General features: G+C 44.9%; 2 protein-coding genes across 4 annotated transcripts in view; one reads left to right on the top strand and one right to left on the bottom strand.

Annotated features, from left to right (window-relative positions):
- U2AF1L4 (U2 small nuclear RNA auxiliary factor 1 like 4) overlaps window positions 1–21,754 on the top strand; it is a 112,965-nt gene that overhangs the window by 21,499 nt on the left and 69,712 nt on the right. Inside the window, exons 2-5 of one of the 2 annotated variants that reach the window (XM_069604866.1) lie at window positions 5,694–5,781; window positions 6,954–7,018; window positions 9,812–9,866; window positions 10,452–10,550. In XM_069604866.1, coding sequence (XP_069460967.1) covers window positions 5,694–5,781; window positions 6,954–7,018; window positions 9,812–9,866; window positions 10,452–10,550 — 307 coding nt within the window. Of the gene's footprint in view, window positions 1–5,693; window positions 5,782–6,953; window positions 7,021–9,811; window positions 9,867–10,451; window positions 10,551–21,754 lie in introns of both variants that reach the window. The other variant, XM_069604867.1, reaches the window with a different exon arrangement.
- On the bottom strand, window positions 10,450–15,182 carry LOC138450817 (G protein-activated inward rectifier potassium channel 4-like). 2 transcript variants are annotated; one of them, XM_069604863.1, is made up of 4 exons: window positions 15,032–15,182; window positions 13,673–13,916; window positions 11,800–13,003; window positions 10,450–11,189 (listed from the first exon to the last, which is right to left on the bottom strand). In XM_069604863.1, exons 2-4 carry the CDS (start codon window positions 13,904–13,906, stop codon window positions 10,822–10,824), a joined length of 1,806 nt encoding a protein of 601 aa, XP_069460964.1. In that variant the 5' UTR covers window positions 13,907–13,916; window positions 15,032–15,182; the 3' UTR covers window positions 10,450–10,821. The 2 variants fall into 2 exon arrangements, with proteins under 2 accessions (XP_069460964.1, XP_069460966.1); XM_069604865.1 differs by lacking the exon at window positions 13,673–13,916 and having other exon boundaries at window positions 15,032–15,160.

The following is a 21,754-nucleotide window of genomic DNA, read 5'->3' as shown; positions in this document are numbered from 1 at the left end:
ATAGAGGGTGCGAGGAGGAAGATTGGAGGACACGAGAGAAGATGTGAGAGGAGCACAGCGCTGTGCAATGCAGGATGCACAGTGGGCTGGGATCACACAGTAGGGACCCTACAAGAATAAGCAGGCTGGTGACACGTGGATTGCAATGACGCAGCAAGCACAAGAGATCAACTTATAGGGTGGGGGTTCCCAGTGAAACACAACAGCAACCAACGGTAACCACAGTGAACACATAGTTGGAGAGAGCCTAGTGGATACAGCAGAACACAGTAACCAACAGAGTAGTAGGAACCCCTGAGGGTCGGGTAACAGGCCTGCAAATCACAGCAGCTAACTGCGGTGGCGCAGCAGCCGCAGGACACATCAGACTTGCAAAACACAAAGTACGGCTAACCGCAAGAGGGGAACCCTAAGGTTGCGCAGGCGAGGTAAGTAGATGTACGCAGCAGTTTACTGGAGGGCAGTAGTGACTGCTCCACTGCCTGCACCTTTCTACTGTTGCTACTGGTAGATGGCTGCGCAGCATGCTCACACCACTTAGTCGCCAAACACCTCAGTCGCACAACACTGCACCCATAGCCTACACTCAGTTCTGAAAGGATATGCAACGTGCTACGTTCATTCGGCCATCGTCTCCTGCGCCACACAAACTGTGCCCTTTGCCTATGCAGGCTTTAGGGGTGCGGCTGGTAAATTGGGGGTGTGGCCTGTGCTTTGCTTTCTGGCACGCTGTGAATGAAATGTTGCAACAGTGCCTAAAGCAGAACATGTATTGGGGGAAGGCGATGAAAGTAGGGCAGGAATGATGGAGGGTGGGGGGTGGATACAGCGGGGATGGGAGTATGCGGACACTCCAAGCGCTCCTGGTGGCGGGTACAAGGTGAAGAGCTGGATCAGAAGTGGGGTGGCTATTTTGCTGAAATGAATAAAGTGTTTTCTTTCATTTTGCAGCCTGCTCCTTTACCATATTCAAACCATAATGCACTGGCCTTAACGTTGGTGCGCTGGAGACTAAGAGAGCGCAATCGCAGCCTGAAATACTGAAAAGCAGCTCGCACTATAAATAGTAATTGCTGTGGATTACGCTTTCCAGCCGTGCCCATACGTACACCTGCCTCTATTGCCCTCTCTGGGAGAGGCGTCCATTAATGGTTCCCACCATGGGCTAATCGTGCTTCTGTTCTGCTGCCATGCAGTAATTCTTTACCAGCCCTACCCTAATTACTCGTCCGTGGTGTTTTGCGATCAGTCTCAAGGCGTAAAATAAATTCTGTAGGTTTGCTAATTAAATAGAAGCTTGTCTATTGAGCTCTACCAGTATTTTTTTTCTTTCTCTCGATGTTGTAACTTCCTCCCTTTTCATATAACAAAATTAGATTTTCCTTTGAAATGTAACCACCTTTGGTTTGGTTGGTGAAGATTTGACCGATGTATCCGACACAGACTATTAATTCCAGATGAGCTTTTGATGCACTGACTCCAGAACCATTTCTACAACAGTGGATCGTTATCAAATTCGTTAAAGTGTGATAGAGATTGTAATAAGACTGTGCGGTGGAGAGGAGGAGCCTGAGGACGCAGTCGAAAAGGCGTCGCTGGAGGAATGCAGCTGCATACAATTTTTGAATTTGCTTGCGTTTTGAATGTTCACCCGGCCATCTGAAACGCCACCATTTTTTTTGCCTGCTTAAACAGCCACCAAAATGCCTTGCAACCACAGGCCTACCTCCCCTCTTTCTGCTGTATTCCTTAACGCCCAACCCCATTACAAAACAGACGCCGCTATTTCCCTCTGCCCGTCCAGACTGCGTAGTCATTGAATGGCTGAATAGTGCTTCTGCCACAGGCCCATCTTTATACTTCCGTTGGATTGGGATTCAATGTTTGTTGAAGGGATTCTTAATTGACCCTTTGATAAGTTACTTTTGTTTTTAAGTTGTCACCTTTAGAAGTTGCTGTTAGCGGCTTTACTGTTTAGTAATGGTTCACCACTTCCAGTAATTACCGTAGTTTCTAAGCCATTACCATGGATTGGCAGATTTGTACTAGCCAGAATTGCGAGTACAACTAGTCTGATAGATCATGGTTAATGTGGCGATGGAGCAATGTCTCGCAAAACGGATTAATTATAGATTCGCTGTGACAAACATTGGCATTGCAATACACAACTAACCGCGACTGTGTAGATTATAGTTTATACGAACTTTGTGATGTTTACCGTAGACATAGCCTTGCAGTGCAATATGCAAAAAAAAGTAATGCTTTGCTGCGTTTTCATTAGTTTGGAGCACTCCATTTCTAGATGTAACGAAATGCATTAAAACAAAAATGGCCCTGTGGAAGGTTGGGTGAAGAAAATAAGGCAGGCGTAACCACTGAAACCTGGTGGACTCGAGAGAAGTCTCTGTAGGCTGAAAATGTATTACCCGTTAATATTGGCGTTTCTTTTTGTACAAGCAATGCTGGTTTATAAAGAAGTGTGGGATTTATGTATTGTATATATTTCACACTGAACTTGATGGTATAGGTAGGCACATGATCTTCTCTTTTTATAAGGCATTTGTTTGTCTTTGAGTTGAATTTATGTTGGTACATGTTTTTCAACATGTAAATATCGGTTAGCATAAAAACAATTGGGTTGGTGCAGCATGGTTTTATGGCATTGTTTTGGGTGAATATATGCGTTTTGAAATGCATAATTTTTATACCTGATAAAATGTGTCGTTTATTGTGGACTATTTTGCATTATTGGTAGGCATTCTTGAAGTAGTAAATGGGGAAAATTGCTAGTATGTTACTACATCAGGGATTAAATTTGAGCAATTTAGCTCTTGCTGGTAGCCTAGTTAGTTTTACACCCTCAGTGTCTTTTGAAATGTCCTGTCTGTGTCAAGGCATTATATGTCCCTTTGCTAATCTCCGAATGTCCATTCCTATTGGAATGCTCGGAGTGTGGGTGAATGACAGTTCAAAGAATGTTAGATGAATCATAACATGTTAGACACTTCTTCTAAGAAGAAGTCTGTTAGCTGAGATACCCGAGGATGGCTTGTGGGTGTGCCCCTGCTACCAATATACAAGAGTAACTGGAACCTGTCACTATGTAAATAAAGCTATGCGCTTTTCTGCCATGGAGTCTGGATCCATCTGTACTGATGTAATTTACTGAAGATGCTTACTGCTTACTTTACCAATCAGCTGGTGCCATTCAAACATACCCATGTCACAATCCTTTTTTGAACGGTGCATTAATTTTCAGCACATCTAAAAGACGTTTAATGCGAAATATAATCATTTAATGAGCACAGATGCAGTACGTTGTCCGAGCTCCTTGTTGACTAGGTGATGTTGCTTTTAGCTTGTGCTCATCAATTCTTGCGGCCCTGGGTTACTTTTCAGCTTACATTTTTAAAACCCGGTTTATTGTAGCGAAAGGTTTTAGCGATGGTGGACCGAACGCCTGCACAGCATGAGGATTTGGCTAGTTGGCCGTGGGAGCATTTCAAAATTGATTATTTTCTTGAATGCACATGCAGAGGTGAGTAAATAGTTCTCTGGTGTCTGCAAAGGATAAGCATGCAGCGTACTTTGAAATGATTTGAACAGTGCCTATATGCTAATGCACTGTTCGCAGGTGGGCGGGCAGGGGGAGGAGGGGGTTGGGGGGGCTTTGCCGCCCGTTGTGAAGGTGCTTTATTGGTAGCCCTGTCATGCGGTCTTGGCTCCCGGCCTTCACACGGTGGCTCCCTTTCACCAAATTGAAAGGTAATGGCGGCATTGCTGTTTTTTTGTGGTGTGCACCATTATTCAAAATAATCATACTGAGTAATTATGGGGAGGGCTGGGTCGGTATCCACTATTTTTATTTGGTTCTGTCCTAGCTTTTACAGGGTCGCTCATGGAATTGGTGAAGATGTTGGTGCTTACTTCGGAAGTGACTTATCAAAAAGGTCACACATTTCAGGGAGTTTTTGGCTTATGGAGACTGGTTGTGGGTGTTCGGTTTCCAAAGTCGATGGCAAATGACAGGGTTTAGTGTTCACTTAAACCCTGGCAAAAACAAATGCAGTTTGCATTAAAAGTGCCATGCTTTTATTCAGACAACATGGACGTTTCTTGGTGTCATAGATTATTTTCCATCTCTAATATTCTTGCAAATTTTAAAACAAATTTATTTCAAGAACTGTAATTCTGTTTCACATATACCTTAGTAACATCAACACTTTTTACATTGGTTTAGAACCCACGTTCTTCGGATTTGGGGTTTCACTGCAGTGTGTGGGATGGTGTAAGATTGGGGCGGGGGAAATGGGCACTTGTGTGACAGGTAATGTGTTGGATGGTATGGGAGTCGCATTTGGATGTACCCAGTTGCTGTTTTGTCACCTTGTCCAGCCAAAAGCGATTACAGTTATGCCCAGTTGCCTGTTGTGTTTTCACCCGTCCAGCCCAAAATCGAAATTGGTTGTACCATCTGCAGCCTCTACTCCCTGCTTCTCCCCTCACCTCCCCTGCCCACCCTCTGCTTGCACTCTCCTTCTATCCTCCCCGTATTTTTATATTGTCCCACCTTTCTGCTACCAAACCCCCTCTCCCCTCCAGCCCCTTTCCCTTCCCTTATACAAATGGCCAGTTCCACCTTTGTTCACTCCTCTTCCCTTCACCTCTCATCCACCCACCACCGCTATATAATTGCATGACCCACCTACCTCATTAGCATATATAGTAGCCGTCTTTTCTACCCTGCCACCCCAACCCGCATTTCCGCTATTTGTGTAAGGCGCTTGGAAAAACGAAGGCCTGTCGTCAGACATGAGCGTTATCTTCACGGTTATATGTACTATTTTAAGTTATTACACACTTAACCTGCTCCCCGTAGGCGTGTATCATCCAAAAAGTCAAGGGCTCTGAATGACTGTTTGTTTGTCCCACTCCCCCCCCCCCCCCCCCCCCCGAGCGCTTTGAAACACTTCTCTGTGTAGGCGCTATACAAATAAACAATAAATCAATAAATGCATTTTGAGGTCTGATGGGGGAGTTGTAACATTGAGATCTGTGAGGGTCGGCCATGGTCTCTGGGGATAATGGTGCCACAACACGTGGAAGGTAAGTGGAACAGGTGCGGGCAGGTGAACAGGCCATCACCAGGGTGCATGGAATGGCCCATGACGAGTAGGACGATAAGTCGGCTGGTACTGCTGTCGCTGATGTACAGTGGAGAAATTGAGGGCTCTGGTACGACACAGGTAATCAGTGTTCTGCGGTGCAATGTGAGGGTCACTGAGCTCCTGCAGGGCAGTTGGTGCCACTGTGATGGCTTGATGTAAAATGGGGGATAAGCAGGTAAAGAGGTGAAATTGCAGTGGTAGTGGTTGCTGACTTCACAGATGGGTAATTGGAGGGGAAGTGCGAGGCACTACAAGGTAATTGGTTGTGAGGTGCCTCTGGTTATTTCAGAAATTGTGTAGGCAATGGCCACTAGTTAGTCGCCTAAAAGGAGTTGTGTGTTATTAAGGCAGTTAATTGGGAGTTGTTGAATCCTAGATCAGGGTGGAAGTCGTGGCTGCTCCTTGTACCCTTTTTCCATATGAGCACTGCAGTGAGATTGCTCATGCATGCATTTATTCTCTGTATATAAGAGCTTTAGCTGTGAAGCATATGGTCAGTGGTTTGACTGCTTATTTTATTTCCAGGGTTAACTGTTCCTTCTACTTCAAGATCGGAGCCTGTCGCCATGGAGACAGATGTTCTCGACTTCACAACAAACCAACTTTCAGTCAGGTATAAGGCGATGCCTCAGAAAACCCATCTCCCAGATAGCTCGCACCTGGAGACGTGGCCTATGTTCTGCACTCAAACGCACCATTTCGCTAGTGGTGCCATGCACCACACTACCAGATTTTCACAAATATTTCTCCACTCGTACGCCATTTTTGCACTGCTGCTCCAGATCTTTCTTTTTTGAAAACTGTGCTCATACAGACTGCTTCTCTTATGATGCCATGTCCTTAATCTCCATGTAAGCCCACTGCTTTCCATTTTGACAGTTCTTTGGGTTTCATGTTCTGTAAAAACTTCCATTGCGAGTTGCATGTTTTAAGGTGCTAAGTTCGCTGGTTGCATCCAAATGGTAAACCTTTTAAGTGACGAGATACTTGCCAGCCGTAAAGTCACTTGCCACCTCAATTATACACACAGATCACTCAATTTATTACTTGACAAGTGTCCATTATCTCCATCTAGTGAAGAGTGCACATTTTGAGCCCTGCATTAGGATATGTGTATGTATATATCCAGGTCGACCTGTAGTGTGCATGCTGTTCTGCAAGGTTGCAGGGCCTCGTCTTGGCAGCTCTTTTGCCTGGGAAGTTGTGATGCAGCCCGTATGACAATTGTTTTGAGCGATTGCTGATATTGGAAATGGATACAGTATGTGAATTATCAAAATGTATGGAGTGAAATATCTAATTGCTAGTCAACTTATTTATTCATATTTACCCATGAATCGAAGTGGTTTGGGTATATTAATAAACCATGACCAGCGTTTGCATTCTTCTGCCGATCTGAATCCTCTCAAGGATGGTAACATCTGGCTAAACTGATGTAAATATCACTCAAAATCCATCTATGTACCCTCCCCGACCAGGAGACCCTTTCAGTTTCTCGTTTCAGCAGTTAAGTGATGTGTACCTGAATATCCTCTTGAAACCTCAAACCTGCAGACAATTCTTTCTTCTGTTCATTTATATCCACAAAAATGATCATGCATATCATGTCATGCAAACTGTATCCACACCTTTTTTTCCTTCTCTTCCTCCTCACAACTTGAACAAATTTTGAACACTTTTCTGTGTATGGGATTTGTCCTCTGCTCAAGCATAATCTGTTTTCTTAGGCTGTGCTGTGCAGTCAATTTTTTTTTCTAAAGTAATATTTGTTCTTATGCTTTTCAGACTATTGTGTTGTTGAACTTATATCGAAACCCTCAGAATACAGCTCAAACCGCTGATGGCTCCCACTGTAAGTATCTGGAGGGAATTCCATGTCTACCACCTACCCTTTTACATTTTCTCCACCCAAGCCACGCATTGATTGCCGTACGTGTCTGCATATACCCATCTCATTAAGCAGCTCAGACTTCCCTCCATTGACGTCTTGCTATGTGTTCGTTTTCTTGTAGGACTCTATTAGATGTAATCGTTTTGTCAACTTCTACCATTTACTAAGTACTGTTTATGAATATTCATTCCTTCTGCTTTATAGTTATGTCCATGCAAGATTTTATCCTCTGCTAGGCGTTTTCTCCTTCAAATGTACTTATTATGATGCTGTTCCTTAGGGGTGTCTACATTCATCATAGCTGTCCATCCTTGGCACAAACATAATCTAAAGTGGATGCCTTGTACTTGACTAAACAAGCACAGAATTTTCTTGGCGCCAAGCTTTGCCTAAATATTCTGTAATCAAGAGGATGCACAAGTTCTGAGGAGCACTGTAGCGCTGTCTGGCGCCCAATTCTCCCCCGCAAGCCCACAATTTGACTACTCCTGGTAATTTGGTGACACATTTCTCTGATCTAATTTAATGGAAGTGTTGTGGAAGTAATATTGTCAGTGGCAACTGGGTGTAAATGTTTACCTAGTGAGCATACACAAACTGAAGGTCTTTTTGGGATATCTTTTCTTGGTTATCACACTGCCTGAAAATAAGTTTTGCAGCTCACATTTTATAAAATTCACTCACATTTATGCTGACTGGGCCAAAAGCAAATCCGTTCTCCCCCAGTTGGCAATTCCGCACCTTCATGCCCCTACCTCCTCCAGACTTTAAGCACACCAATGCTTAAGAAACCCCTACGCACACACTCCCTTCTGGCTCCTGCAGCTTTGCTCTATGCCTGTGCTCAGGAAACTGGACAAGGGGAGTAGTGTCTTTCCTATGAACTTGGTTTGGAATTTCTGCAGATCGTTGCACCCAGCTGCTTCTATGCAAATGTACTGGGCTAGTAGAAAAGTGCTGTTGCTGTCTAAATCGGTACGTACGGGAGCCCCATTCACCTGAGAGATTTTAAATGTTCTTGCCTGTAACCTAGTCGCTAGAATGTTGTATTTTGTGCGAAGCTGGCAGTCTTGACCATGTGACCAGAGTTTTACTTGCATTACTTATATAATTGGCATTTCAATTGGTGAGCTTTACATAAAGCCCCACTGCCCAGACTGGTGTATCGTCTGTGAAGAGGTACTGGGGTAAAGCCAGAGGAAATTTGGCAATGTATAGGGTGAAATGGTGTAGGCCAAGGATAGAGCCTCAACCTCCATGAGAGGTGCTGGGGTTTGAGTAAATCGAAATTTAGTGAATGCACCGTCAAGTGTGGTGTCCTTTTTCCCTTCTTGGGTTAAGTGTTTGAAGGTGCGATCGTTATCCACCGCGTAAAAATCAGCAGAAAGGTCTAGGAATTACATGAGAGAATTGGCCATGTGGCTGAAAGTAGACTGGATCCAGGGCTGTTCACTTCGTCTACACACTCCTAATTTAAGCGCTGTATAGAAGGAGCGGTGTCTGGAAAATGAGGGGTGGTTTGGGTCAGCACTTGGTTTCTTTACAAGAGGGAATGACTGGACTTAACAGGCTGGGAAGTTGCTGGTAGAGGTAGGTTGAATAAGGTGAGCTGTGCGACATGAACAGGTCCGCGTTTCTTGATTTGTGGTGCATTTGGGTCCCTATGATGGATTAACCATATTTTATACGTGAGAAAACAATGTTTTAACAATTGTTTTGTTAAACATTTCTTTGCACTTATTTATTCATGCACATTACAAGAAGATACATGTTTACCCCTTAGATGGGGCAGTAATAGTTTCTTCCTGTGGCTCTACTCCATGGAGCTTCCTGGTCGAAGGCAGGGCAACAAGGAGCCTGTCGGTTTCCCATTTTTGTTGAGAATATTTGTACTCCCCATTTTTCTCTTTAGAGTATTTGCCTATTTTTAGGGAGTAAAAGTGGCCGATACACCCCTTACCTGTGCAGCTTGGTAGAAATTCACTGGGAGAGGGATAGATGGGAGTCTGAGAGAGATGTAGAAACGTTGATTGGGGGTTTTGGCGGGGGGGGGGGGAAGTCAGTCATCTTTGGGGGGGGGGGTTGTCATGAAGGTTCATGGCTAGTTTGCAAATGTCAGCTGAGGGGAAATACGATTAGTGTAATAGGGTGAGTTTTCTGGTCAAGAGCTGTGGTTGTAGTCTGTAATTTTTGCAAGTGGGGTCTGGGGTAGGTCTGCCTCAGTGGCTTAAGCAACAACGCATGGTTATTTTCAGCAGCTGGATGGCTAGGAGGCGTGGCTGAGCACATGGAGGGTAATGACTGTTAAAATCGGTCTGAGTGGATGAGTATTTTTGGCTGATACGCGTGTTTGGAGGGATTTGGGGGGGAGTGTTAGGAGTGGTGATTAATTCAGTAGGCCTTTTGAAATGGTGGGAAGCTAGTCTGCAGTGTAGCCGAATGCACAGGCATTATTTTTTTCTTGCATCTTGTTTTTGAGTGAGGAAAGAGTGTTTAGTACTTTTTGCTTCTTGATACTTTTCCATTTGGGTTTTTCCTTTGTTTTGTGGAGATGGTAGTTTTGACATTTCCGACTGGAGTGAATAAATGTATGTCTCCTTCCAAGGGTTCCCTCAAATTTGAGGCAAAGGGATTGGGGAGAGCCGTGTCCCATTGCAGAGGAGTCATTTTTTCTCAGATCATGGTCCTGTGCAAGGGATTTGGGGGGTCCTTCCTCTTTGAGGGTTTATTATATATTTTTATTTCCTTCTACTGTAGGTCATGTGAGTGACATGGAGGTGCAGGAGCACTATGATAGCTTCTTTGAGGTAAGTGAAATTTGTGATTACCATATCTACTCTTCCTTGCATGGAATGTTTGTAAGTAGTAGACAGGAACTTGCTTGGTACACTGCTTTAGTATCCAGCACCGTAACTGGATATTTTCCAACGTCTCATTGCCTGTAATGGAGTGAGTTTGCGATAGTGCATGTAGCTTAAGCAGAGTCGAATATTATCAAGCCTTTGTGCCCTGTTTACTGGCTCTGACACCAAGACATTTGCTTATCCGGCATCATGGCTTCCCAATGATGCTGGATATCCAAGTTTTTGCTTTACTAAGATGTTTGGATCGTTTATTACTAGTTTTCCCTTTATTTCCAATTCTTGTAACGGTCAGACCAAAAAGCAATGGCAAAAACCTTTATTTGAACTTTCTCACTAGTTAATGTACAAATGGGCAACAGTTGGTGTATTTGCTGTGGTGTGTACAAACATTCCTAAAAAAGAAGCAAGTGGAGCAGTGTTCGTTTTTCTGATGTACTGGGATATGCATGATTTAAAACTACCATTACTGGCTGAGTAGGGGGCAGAAGTGAGTTCTGTGGTGCTAACAAGATGTTTCTTGATTGGCAGGAAGTTTTTACTGAAGTACAGGCAAAGTATGGTGAAATTGAAGAAATGAACATCTGTGATAACCTGGGGGATCACCTCGTGGGAAACGTTTACGTCAAGGTAATTCTGGGCTCCTTAACTTTTCTTTAGTTGCTGATGGGGCTGAGTGGAGGGGTCAATTTGCCCTTAAATACACTCCATTATGTGTCCACAGTGATCCATGTCGTATTGATCTGTTTTTTTGGGAAACTTTGCAACTGTTGGGAAATTGTCACCTGGGAAGGAGTGGTTTCTGTTATGTAGTGATTGAGAAATAGCACAGCAAATTGGAGCAAGTTTCAATCACTGAGCAGTCATTTTTTAAAATTCTTAATGTTCATCCCCTTACTCTCTAGTTGCCACACTCACTACCGTTGAACTCTGAGCTCCTCTCCTCCATAATGTTATGGATGGGACGATTGCTTGGCTCAGAGAAGCCTCCCTCTCCCCCATCCTCTCTCTCTGTGGTATACCTTTGGCTCTGTGTGAAGTCACTACCCTCCCAGTACAGACTGAACTCTGATGAATCTGGGTTCTCCAGCTCCCTCATCTCCTCAATTTCCTTGGCGCTGCAGTGTGGAAGGTCAACCTCGAAGGTCTTCTGGAAGCGCCTGTAGTCGACTCGGAATGCCCCCTTCTCCAGGGTCATGCAGGGCTCAAAGCGATGCCCCCAGATAATTTCAGTCTCCAGGTACGATGTCTTGGCCTGACAGGTCATTCCTGGCAAAATAAATAAAGCATGAGCTGTTAGAATGCTGATCCAGAAACACTACACTTTCTAGAACCTTATCACCAATCATGTACTACCTGAAAATCTTCCCATCCTCCATCACTTTTTTGAAACTTTTCACAAGGCTATTCTATGCCCTTTCTCAAAATTCAACAGCCCGTTATCCTTGTCCCTCCTTGCACAATCATCAATGTTCCCTCCGGTCAAGTAGCCCTGTCCATTCAATGCTGACCACCTTCAAAACTGATCACCAGTCCCTTAATGCTGTTCTGCTTGACATGTCTTTCCAGGCAGTTATCACTGGCCATTGATCTTTCTTTCCTTGCTAAATGTTTGACACAGCTGCCCTTCTAATTCTGTCAACATTTAAACTGCTTGTGTATTCACTCAGATTTGCAGAGACTGGTAGCCCTAGCTGTTTGGTGTATGGGCACGATGCAATCATTGTGCTTTGACAATCTGAAAGCCTCTTGTGAGACAATGCAACACCTTAGCCTCTATGTATCTTTCCTTCTCTATGCTTTCACGGTCAGTTTAGTCCTATTTCCTTAAACCTGGACATAACTGGCTTAATTGGATAGAAGTACGTTAATCACATACCTGTTGCCTCTACGATCCCCTCGAGGATGACAATGATTTCAAACTGCTCACGTTGCAGCTGCTTGGGACCCAGTTCCCAAAAGGGGCTGTTCTCATCAATGACATGGCAAATGACTTGTGGCTCTACGAGAAACAGGCGGTCCTCTCCAGTCTCATATCCTAAGTTGATCTCAGACTGCTCTAAGGGCAGAAATTCCCCCTCTGTGGTCTGCCGTGATTTTATGAGCTTGGCCCGGATCTTGGCATCCACCATGTGACTGTCCCGCAAGTCGCCAATCCGAAACATCAGGCAGAGCCGTTCATCCCGGTTGCACACCACACAGTTCTCACTAAAGATCAGTGTCTGTGCCCGCTTCTTGGGGCGAGATATCTTGACAAACATGCATCCCACCATTAGGGCATCTATCATGGAGCCCACAATGGATTGAGCCATGAGAAGGTAGACCCCTTCTGTGCAGTACGATGTCACCATACGGAAGCCATAGCCGATTGTCCGCTGGGTCTCCACTGAGAAGAGTAGAGCTGAGGTGAAGCCCTCTAGGTTCTGGAAGCATGGCCGCCAGTTAATGTTACCCAGGTGATAGAGGTCATGGCGCAGCAGGGAGTCCAAATAATAAATGGTGGCAAAGAAGAGCCAGGTGAGGATATAGCACATCATAAAGACAAACAGGAACCAGCGGTACTTTAGGTCCACAATAGTGGTGAAAATGTCTGACAGGAAGCGGCTCTTCTCTTCTATGCGGCCCAGGTTGACACGGCACTTGCCATCTTTGGTAACGTAACGCTGGCGATTGCGCTTGGTGGTGGTCTTTCCTACGTGTCTGTCATTGTCTAGCAATTTGCATCGCTGCTTTGGTGTCTTTTCTGTGCCCACTAGTGGAGCTGAGAAGAAGCTGCGGGTTGGCATGTGCAAGTACCGTGGGCTGTGGGCTATATTGGGCACGCTAATTGCATGGCGGGTATACCAACGCCCATTTGCCTCACATAGTGAGGCCCGCCGGTACTTTGGAAGGTCAGTGGAGATGCAAACGCTTGGCCGCTGTTTGAAAGCAGATGGTGGATAAACGCAGCCTATGTCATTGGTGCTCATGTGGCGTTTGTAGATGCCATTGGGCATGATGTCTGGTAGCGGCAAGATTGGATTTGTGGGAGGTGAAGGCTTTGCCTCCTCTGGCAGGTATGATGGCATCACCATGCAGTCAGTCTGTGAAAAGAAGCAAGAGTGCATAAGTAGATATCCTGTCAGTTTTGGGAGCTCGGTCACATTGGCATCTGAGTTTACGTTGTACCCAACCCATTTTACAGGTGCTTGGTCTCTTCAAAGTGGTGGTGCTCTTAGCAGTAGTTGGCAGTGTGGCTAAACGGACATAAATTCTAGTTGCTAGCTGCTATCCAACCAGAAGTCACTTGCCACCTCAATTTTATACATACACACAGTACACCATTTTTTTTATTCGCCAGCAGTCCAGTGCGCTTAGCAAATGGCTAGTGACGAGTGCAAATATGCTCCCCGCTCAATCTCTTGGATCTGTGCCTGCTTTTCTTAATCAAGTGATTACACATTTTCATTGCGTTCCCTTTCCTCGGTTGGGGCTAGCTGCTTACTGTAATGCATTATAGGATATGCAATGTTTCCTTTGTATGTGACGCGCAATGCTCTCTTGCTATTCGTTTTCCTTCATATGCATTACCCCACATTGTAGCTTTGCATCATTTTATTCGCACAGATTCAGTGGATAAATTTGCTTTTTTTCGTTGGCTTGTGTATCGGGGGTTCAGAGGGTTCCCATTAACTCATTTCTGAACTTTCAGCGGACAAGCTACTCCTAAAACTATATTGTCCCATCTTGTTTTGTTTACAATCTGTTCTTACCTTCTGTGGGAAGCTGAGGTAGCGGTTGGTGTCCGTAGGTGCTCTGGGCAGGTAGGCCAGGACTTGCTTAGGTTTAATGCAGCGCCCATTGGCATTGTGGGTGCTAGTGATGCTTCCTGCAGAACTCTTTGCCCTCTCCATTCGACCCTGTGGGGCAGAGCTTGGCATGCTGATGCTCACAGACTGCTCGGGTGGTGGAGAGTGCACACCTCTGTGGTATTCTGTTCTCGTCATGGACCCTTCCCTTTTTAAAACGGATATAAAAACATTAAAAAGTAGCCTTGGTATGATGGGTGTGTGCTTGTGGCATTTATCATGGTGGGTATAGTTTGTGCACTCATCCTTTCATTTATCGACCCACCTCTGAGAAGTGCAAAACTGTCCCTCCCACACACCCCTCGAAAGACCTGCAAATGGACTGTAGCAAAAAGACATGCATTTAATTTTCTATCCGGAAGTCCTATGCGTGACTGAATCCTTCAATGATATAGCAAATGACCTTTGTGGCAAACTGTTACTGTCATTCCTATTGTAACCCTGCACCTATTGGATATCCCGCCCCCCCCCCCCCCCCCCCCACCCCACCCCTTCCTTTTAGTGCTTTCAAATATTGAAATGTCCAGTGGCTGGTATTGGGCACTATTCAAGAAACCCACCTTCATATGTTCTAGTCCGAAAGTGGATTACAATGGGGGGCTTGGCAGTTTGGAGCAGCAGCTATCGAAATAAGGATTTGATTTACAGGAGCGAAAAGCAGCTCTGGGCTATTTTTGTCACCTAGTATTCAGGTATTCGGGCTCTAGCACTGGGGAATGAGGTACATAGCGACTTGCAAATGGAAATTCCACATTCGATGCACACTAAACGTTTGTCCGTTTTTTTTTTTTTAATATTTGACCCATTATGCTTTAAATGCTTTGTACGTGACTCCTTAATACACATTAATAAATGGTTAATGAGAGGTAGGTATGGTAGTGTAGCACTTCGTCTTCCTAGTGGAGTAAAAAGTATCTTCTGTTTGCGTCATGCTGCCTAAGCTCTGTGGGTTCGAAGTAGCTCCCAGCTACTTCGAACCCTGGAGCGGCTATAGTAATCCCATTTTCTGCCAAGATCCAGTGATCAGCAATGTCCAGAGCTAAGCATTTTCAAACTACTGCTGCCTCTATGATATTTTGCCTTTGGCCTGAACTGCCTGCTCTCCTCTGAAGGCGATAAGGACAGGGGGCTCAGAAGAGGGGCGTAGCCTTTTAGGTTTTTATGGTCTAACTATGCTGCGGAGTACCTGCCTGCCTTAGTTTGGAAGAGCAGGCATTTTTCTAGAAACTAAATTCTGTTGGTTGGGGTACCTCTTGAGCTTACCTTTGCCAGTGATCGTCCTTCCCAAATAACTGTCTTCAGTCCCGTGATCACCCACTAGAAAAGGAACTCTTGCCACTGTTCAGCGACGACCCTCTCTGGTGTTGCTGCAGAGAATAGTGTCTCGGATCTGTGTCAAATCCCAATTATCTTAAAACCAGATTAGGGTTGCTAAATTAAGCTGCTAGCATGAAGTGGTTGCCTTATCCGCCTGTGTCCGCAGAGCCTCCTTCTGAGGCAGCCACATGAAAATACTGTAATACTTTGAAGAGGTATTTAAATGTCCAGTGCTGGTTGTCCTGTTCAAGATATTAATGTTGTGGAGTCCACATTACTATTGTCTGGACCTGAGCATCAGTATAAATCCTTCCAACTGAAACAAGTTGCCCCCCCCCCCCTTTATACTGGTAACTTCCCTAATTTATGCAATGTTGGCTAAATGTGCACAAGTAATCGATGGAAGTCCTTTTTATAGTCAGTATATGATGGTCTGGCGATGAGCACTCAACTTATTTCTCTTTGGATTCCTTAATATTGGTCTCCCTGACTGTTTTCAGATTTTATAGGAATAAAAGGGGTTTTTGGGGAAACTTTTCCTAAAGTCTACTTGAGGTAAGAATTAGACATACTGGTCCCCAACTCTTAGTCTATACTTCCCAAAGGATCTTGGTAGAATGACAGAGCATCCAGGCTTATCATAGGAGCAAGATGTGAGCTTGATTTTGATTTGTATTTGGTTATTTATATAGCGATCTTTCCCCACTTGTGTGGCCTCAATGTGCTTTTTACTCGGTTGCAACGCCCTCGGTGACTGTAGTCAATGTGATGGGAAATTCTAGGGAGTTTAGCTTCAGAGATTCATGTGTGCATGTTGCCGTTCTAGGACTTGGGTGGCAGGCAATGCTAGACTAAGCAGCCCCAAGAGAGGTGAGGCACGTGGGTGGGCGCTGTTGAGGGTTTGAGATAGATTGCTATTGTTGAGTCTCTGCGAGGCCAGCTATACAGAGTTTGAGTGGTAGTCGCTGTATGCTAGTGGCAGAGGTGTTGGTACTCGGGTGTTTGCCTCTACTGCTATGTGTGATGCTAGACCGGATGTGCATAGTCATAGCTGCTCTTTATTATGCATGGATGCTTGGCTATGCCTGCAGCCTGTGTCCACACTGGTGGTGTGAGAAATAAATACTGTAAGCTGTGATTGTTCAGCTGCAGCGATCTTTGTCCAGGTCTAGATTGGAATCCTATACCAATGAGGCCTTGGTTTCACAATTTAGAAAGTTTGACCATTCAATAGACAAAGGTGGAGGCTACGCATACATTTGGAAGTCCTGTATAGTGGGAGAGGGGCCTAGGTTTCACAATGCAGCAGGTCCGAGCATTCGAGAAACGAAGATGGAGGCTACACCCAGACCTGAGAATCCTGCCCGGTGAAAGAGGCACAGGTTCCACAATGCAATGCAGCCGGCTTCGCCATGCAACAAAGAAAGATTGGGGGGAGGAGGTGGGCACTACACCTAGGCTTGAGGGCTAGGCTCCAAAACGAAGCAGGTTCCAACCCTATAATGGGGCTAGGTTTCACAATGCAGTAGGCTTCAGCATACGACCAACAGATGAAGGCCACACCTAGAACTCAAGAGCCTGGAACAGTGAGAGGCCCGGGTTCCACAATGCCGTAGGTTTCCGTATATGATGAGGTGGAGGCTACACCTAGATTTGAGATCCCTGTATAGTGGGAGAGGCCTGGGTTTCGCATTCAATGTAGTAGGTTTTGCCATGTAATAAACAGAGATTGGAGGGGGGATTTTTTTACACCTAGATGTCAGCCCTGTATAGTGGGAGAGGGGCCTAGGTTTCACAATGCAGTAGGTTTCAGCATATAATACAGTAGGTTTCTGTAATATACCAGACATAAATGGTTTGTTATACCTAGATTTGATAGTACATTTGTAGTGGGAGATTGCTAGTATTGTGAATTCCCTAAGAGGCGATGCAGGTTAACATTGACAGTAAATAACTGTTCCATCCCAATGTGGAACCCTCTAAATGTGGCTCAAAGGCTAAACTAACAGTTCACCAGAGGTGTGACGCAGGCCAATGTCCACAATTCCATCTAGGTGTGACGCATGCTAGTAATCAGAGGGGGTAACTACGAGTGAGGCACTGGTTGGCATTCATAGTCCGTCTAGTTGTTAAGCTGGTTAGTGTTAACATCTAGGCCTGTTATGTTTTGAGGGTAAGTAGAGTGGCAAGGCTTCTAGAGTAGTGATTGCTGTACTCACTGCCTGGGCCACACCTACCTTGGTGGTTGCTGCTGGTTCACGGCTGGCCACTGGCTTCCCCTGCTGGCACCTGCAGACAATGTTTGGAGCCGCCGTTTGCCTCGGGGCACTGCTGCCTGGCAGAGGGCTGCCCTGGAAGGGTTCACAAGGAGTGGAGGAACAAATCGGGGATGCTGGGAGGCGGGATGGGGCTTAGAAGCGGAAGAGGGCAGGGGGAGAAGGGAACCAAACCGCCGAGCATGCTGCATGTGGATACTTTAAAGTAAACCACAAAATGGTAGTTGGGCAGGCTCTAGGGATGGGGCCTGGAGTTTCACTCAACCATGGTCGCTTGGTTTTCCCCCCATACAATATAATTTGATATATAGCTAAAAAACGAACCTTATTGTATACAGGCGCAGATGTTAAATCAATGAAGAAGAAAAACAGAACAGACCTCTAGACAGTCTCTTGTCTAAAGTTTTTAGGGCTCTTAGAAACTTGAGACTGAAGGGCTCTGATTTCTCTGGGGATGCTGTTCCACAGCTTTGGGCCATGTACAGAAAAATACTGATCTCTTGTGACACAGCGAGATCGAGGAATTTGCAATAACAGTTGGTCCGAATGGTCCGTGGACATTGACAACATAGGAGATTGGTGCCGACGTAGTCTTCTGCTAAATGAGCCAGGCCCTTTAAACTTTTACAATACATTTTCAAGGTGGGTTGCTTGATATCCACTGCCAGCCAGTGGAGGTTCTGGCGAGCAGCCGAAACATGGGCAGACAAAGTCAAATTACAGACCAGTCTAGCGGCTGCATTTTGGGCCCTTTGCAATCTGACGCTGCTTTGACGGAATTCCAGACAGGAGGGTGTTGCAGTAGTCCAGATGTGAATTTACTAAGTAACCCGCTGCAACAGCGTGATCACTACTGGGGATAAAAGGCAAGACTTGTCGCAGCAAGCGCAAAGGGTAAAACATGGTCTTCACCATAGCACTACATTTTTGATTTTGATGGATTTAAGATCAGCCCCATGAAGTGATGATTTTGGGGGTGCTTCCCTACGGCATGAAGGTGTTTTGGCCCAAATAGGGTGACCTCCGTGTTAGCCGGATTAAGCTGCAATGGATTTTCTGACATCCAGAGACTGACTTCAAGACACTGGTTAATCCTAAGGAATGTTTCGACATTCCCTAATTTGAATCGGCATAAGAATGAAAATTACTGACTCTTCAAGATCAACGGTTGCAAATAAATATTAGCGTAAAGGGGACAAGGAAGATTCCTGCGAACACTGGATCGGACAACTCCCCAACCCCTTTTGTACCGGCTTGCTTCAGTTTGAAAGGAAGGAGCTAAACCATTTTATGGCATGTTATTGATCTCTTTAAGACGAAGGAGAATGGAGTTATCAACTGTCTCATAGGCCGGGGAGAGAGCTACTTTATCTGCGCCTCCAACAAATCGTCCTGAACTACCAGGAAGACTTTTTCCGTTCCAAACCTCATTCTAAATCCAGACTGAAGAGGGTCTAGCAGAGATTCCTCCTCTACAGAACCCTACAGTTGACTAGCAACTACAGTTTCCAGCAGTTTACCTGGCCATGGAAGACCTGCAATGGGTCAGTAATTCTGCAAAACTGGTGGATAGATTAGATTATTTTTTTTAGTAGGGGCGTAACAATCTCTTTAAGATGCAAGGGTACAAACCTTGTTCAAAAGATTTATTTATAAAGTTTGTCATAAGGAGCAATCTCAATTGCCAGGCGCTTCACTTTTGCCAGCCGGCAATGGAAATAAAAGATCATTAGTTGTTTTAGTGAACCAATTAATACATGCACCTCTTCCTCTTGAACAGGGCTAAAATCAAAAAGCCCTGTGCTGAGGGAGACCAACACTTGAACTGGGACAGTATGCCTAGTCTGTGTCAGACCTATATTCCGAGGATTGAAGATTTAGAGAAATGTTACTCTGAATCATTTGCATTTTTTTCTTTAAAAAATGCTTCAAACAGATGTCTGCCTTAAAGAATGTTCAGTTTTTGAAAAGCTCTCTGGGGTGATTTGTTTGCCATATCTGTTATCATGGGTATAATCATATTTGGTTTTAAAAAATTGCTTGCTTATACTTTAAGGAATCTTTGGCCGTATAAATCCCATCCACCGTTTTAGCTTTTTTTTCCATTTTCACTCCAACTCTACACTGTTTCCGCAGAGCAATTAGATCCTGGGTAAACTAGGATTTAGATTTACTTGCTTTCATTGTATAATGGTTCTGTGGGGTGGTTGTATGGGGTGGCGTCGTAACATTGAGAAGCGGGCGGAATTATGCCAGAGCCAGCTTAACCTGTGTTCCAGAAATATTAGCTGTCATTGGATGTAGATTGTTTCTCTGCATCATGCCTTAACAGAAACATTTGAGCGCAATGGTCTGACCAATGAACTGCATAGCCGTCCAGATTACATTGTTTTCCCTTAACAATAACATATCGAAACAGTGGCCTCTATTGAGAGGGAGATGTAGTCCATGAAGAGACATCACTATCGATAATTTCCCACAGTTCCTTGGCGTCTGAATTGGATTGATCGTCCAGACAAAATATTACATAGGTAAGCTGTGGGTAAGTACACTGTACCTGGTAAGTACAATAGTCCAATGAAACACTTTTATTAACATAGTATAACTTAGTCTCTTATATAGGTTACTTGACAATATGCTAACAATTAAGTCTGTGTTCCTAACCCCCAACCTATACCACCTACATTGTCTGCCACTCTGCATCAAGCTGTGCTACACACATATATTAACTCTAATCCGTCAAATATGAGTGGGCATTCGGTGCCTCTTGAGACCCAATTAGCGCTGAGGCCTTCAATTCCTGTACCATAACTGCCACAAGTCTAAATCTACGTTTTGTTCCCCTTTGCCTCGGCGGGCTGCCTCTTGCCACACAGGTTTCTGCTAACCATTTTTGGAGATCCCGCCACTACTGGTGTACATCCGGTCCCTTGTGAGCTTTCCAACCCATTGCTATCCTGCGTTTTGCCAGATGTACGCTAGATCTTTTTCCTTACGCTCATGTCTTGCCTGCTTCGGGTGTACAAAGATGCCAAGCATACAGGCTGTAGGAGATCCTATCTAATGTGATACCTGCCTTGGCTAAGGCCTGGAATATCTTTGCCCAGTATTGTCAGACAGTGCTACAAGCCCAGAACATGTGCACCAGGTCTGCCTTAATCAGGCCACATTTTGGGCAGGCCTGTTTGCCTTGTTAAATTTAGCTATCCTCTTCGGGGTTAGATGCGCCCTTTTAAGTACAACTGAATCCTCTCATTTCTAGACACTTTATGATGACCTAGTCCTCTCTTCCATACTCTTGTCAGTTCCTCCTGCAATTCTTCTTCCCAGCCCTTCCTAGTCTGCTCCAGCATATCGCCCCGATCTGACATTAATACTTCATATATTCTAGACACTGCATCCCCACCTTCGGAAATAGCATGGAATGTTTGTTCTTTCATCTTCCTGTAAAATCCCATCGGTGCCCATCCATTTCAGCTTTAGCATGGTGAGGAGTGAAGCGTGTATTAGGTTGTCCGTCGTGAACCTATTTCTTAAGTGAGTGCCCCAAAATCCTTGGTTTACCTCCTAGTAGTAAGTCTCCCACCATCACTACCACCATGGGTTCCCAATACTTCCTTAGGTTCAGTCTGAGTTGTGGGTCCTCAGCTTTCATTGTCACAAATGGGATCTGGGGGGGAGTGGGGGTTGATTCCTTCCCTAGAAAGCGACCCGCCCTGCGCCACATCCTCCTACCTAGCGTCCACCGCAACGGGGGATTCGAGGCCTGCATTGTCTCGGTCCATATAACCTCCCTCAAGAAGAACGGTGTGCATGCTGGCTGCAAAAACCACATGTCCTGGGTCTGCTCATCAGACAGCCAATCCGTCACACATTGAAGCTGGCACGCCATAAAGTATGTCTCAAAATTGGGCACTTTTACACCACCTTGTTTGTACGGCTTTAGCAATTTCGCTAGTGCTATCCGGCATCTAGTGTTATGCCATAGCATTTGGGTATGTTGTATGGGACATTGGTGAAGAAATGCAGGAGCCTTGGGAGTACCACCATTTTCAGCAATGCTGCCCTTCCCATAACTGAGCGGCAGTCTGGTCCAGAAAGTCATAGACCTTCATTTTATTTACTGCTTTCAATTTATTCTGCACGTGTTCTGTCTTCGGGTCATGAAAGATGTCCACCTATAGGTATCTAAATGTCTACTTACCACTTAATCGGTAGCACAGGCAATGTATATAGGGGTTTCCCCTCGACCCAACTAATGGAAACTAGCACAATTTCTGTGCATTGATCGTAATACAGGATACTTCTACATAGCGCTCAAGTACTTCTAAAATATACTGGAGGTTGGTTTCGGGATGCTGCAAGTATAGTAGCATATAGAGAAATAAAATTA

This window comes from Ambystoma mexicanum, chromosome 1p (assembly GCF_040938575.1).
Source record: "Ambystoma mexicanum isolate Mex_15411 chromosome 1p, UKY_AmexF1_1, whole genome shotgun sequence".
Classification (NCBI taxonomy): domain Eukaryota; kingdom Metazoa; phylum Chordata; class Amphibia; order Caudata; family Ambystomatidae; genus Ambystoma; species Ambystoma mexicanum.
The sequence above is the reverse complement of the archived record's forward strand: the minus strand, read 5'-3'. Positions and strand labels throughout refer to the sequence as shown.

Excerpts from the sequence above, each read along its gene's own strand:
- LOC138450817 (XM_069604863.1), bottom strand. The coding sequence starts at position 13,906 with ATGACGAGAACAGAATACCACAGAGGTGTGCACTCTCCACCACCCGAG. Across the intron at positions 13,004-13,672 it reads ACCTCAGCTTCCCACAGAAG|ACTGACTGCATGGTGATGCC; the intron begins GTAAGAACAGAT and ends TTCTTTTCACAG. Across the intron at positions 11,190-11,799 it reads GGGGATCGTAGAGGCAACAG|GAATGACCTGTCAGGCCAAG; the intron begins GTATGTGATTAA and ends TTATTTTGCCAG.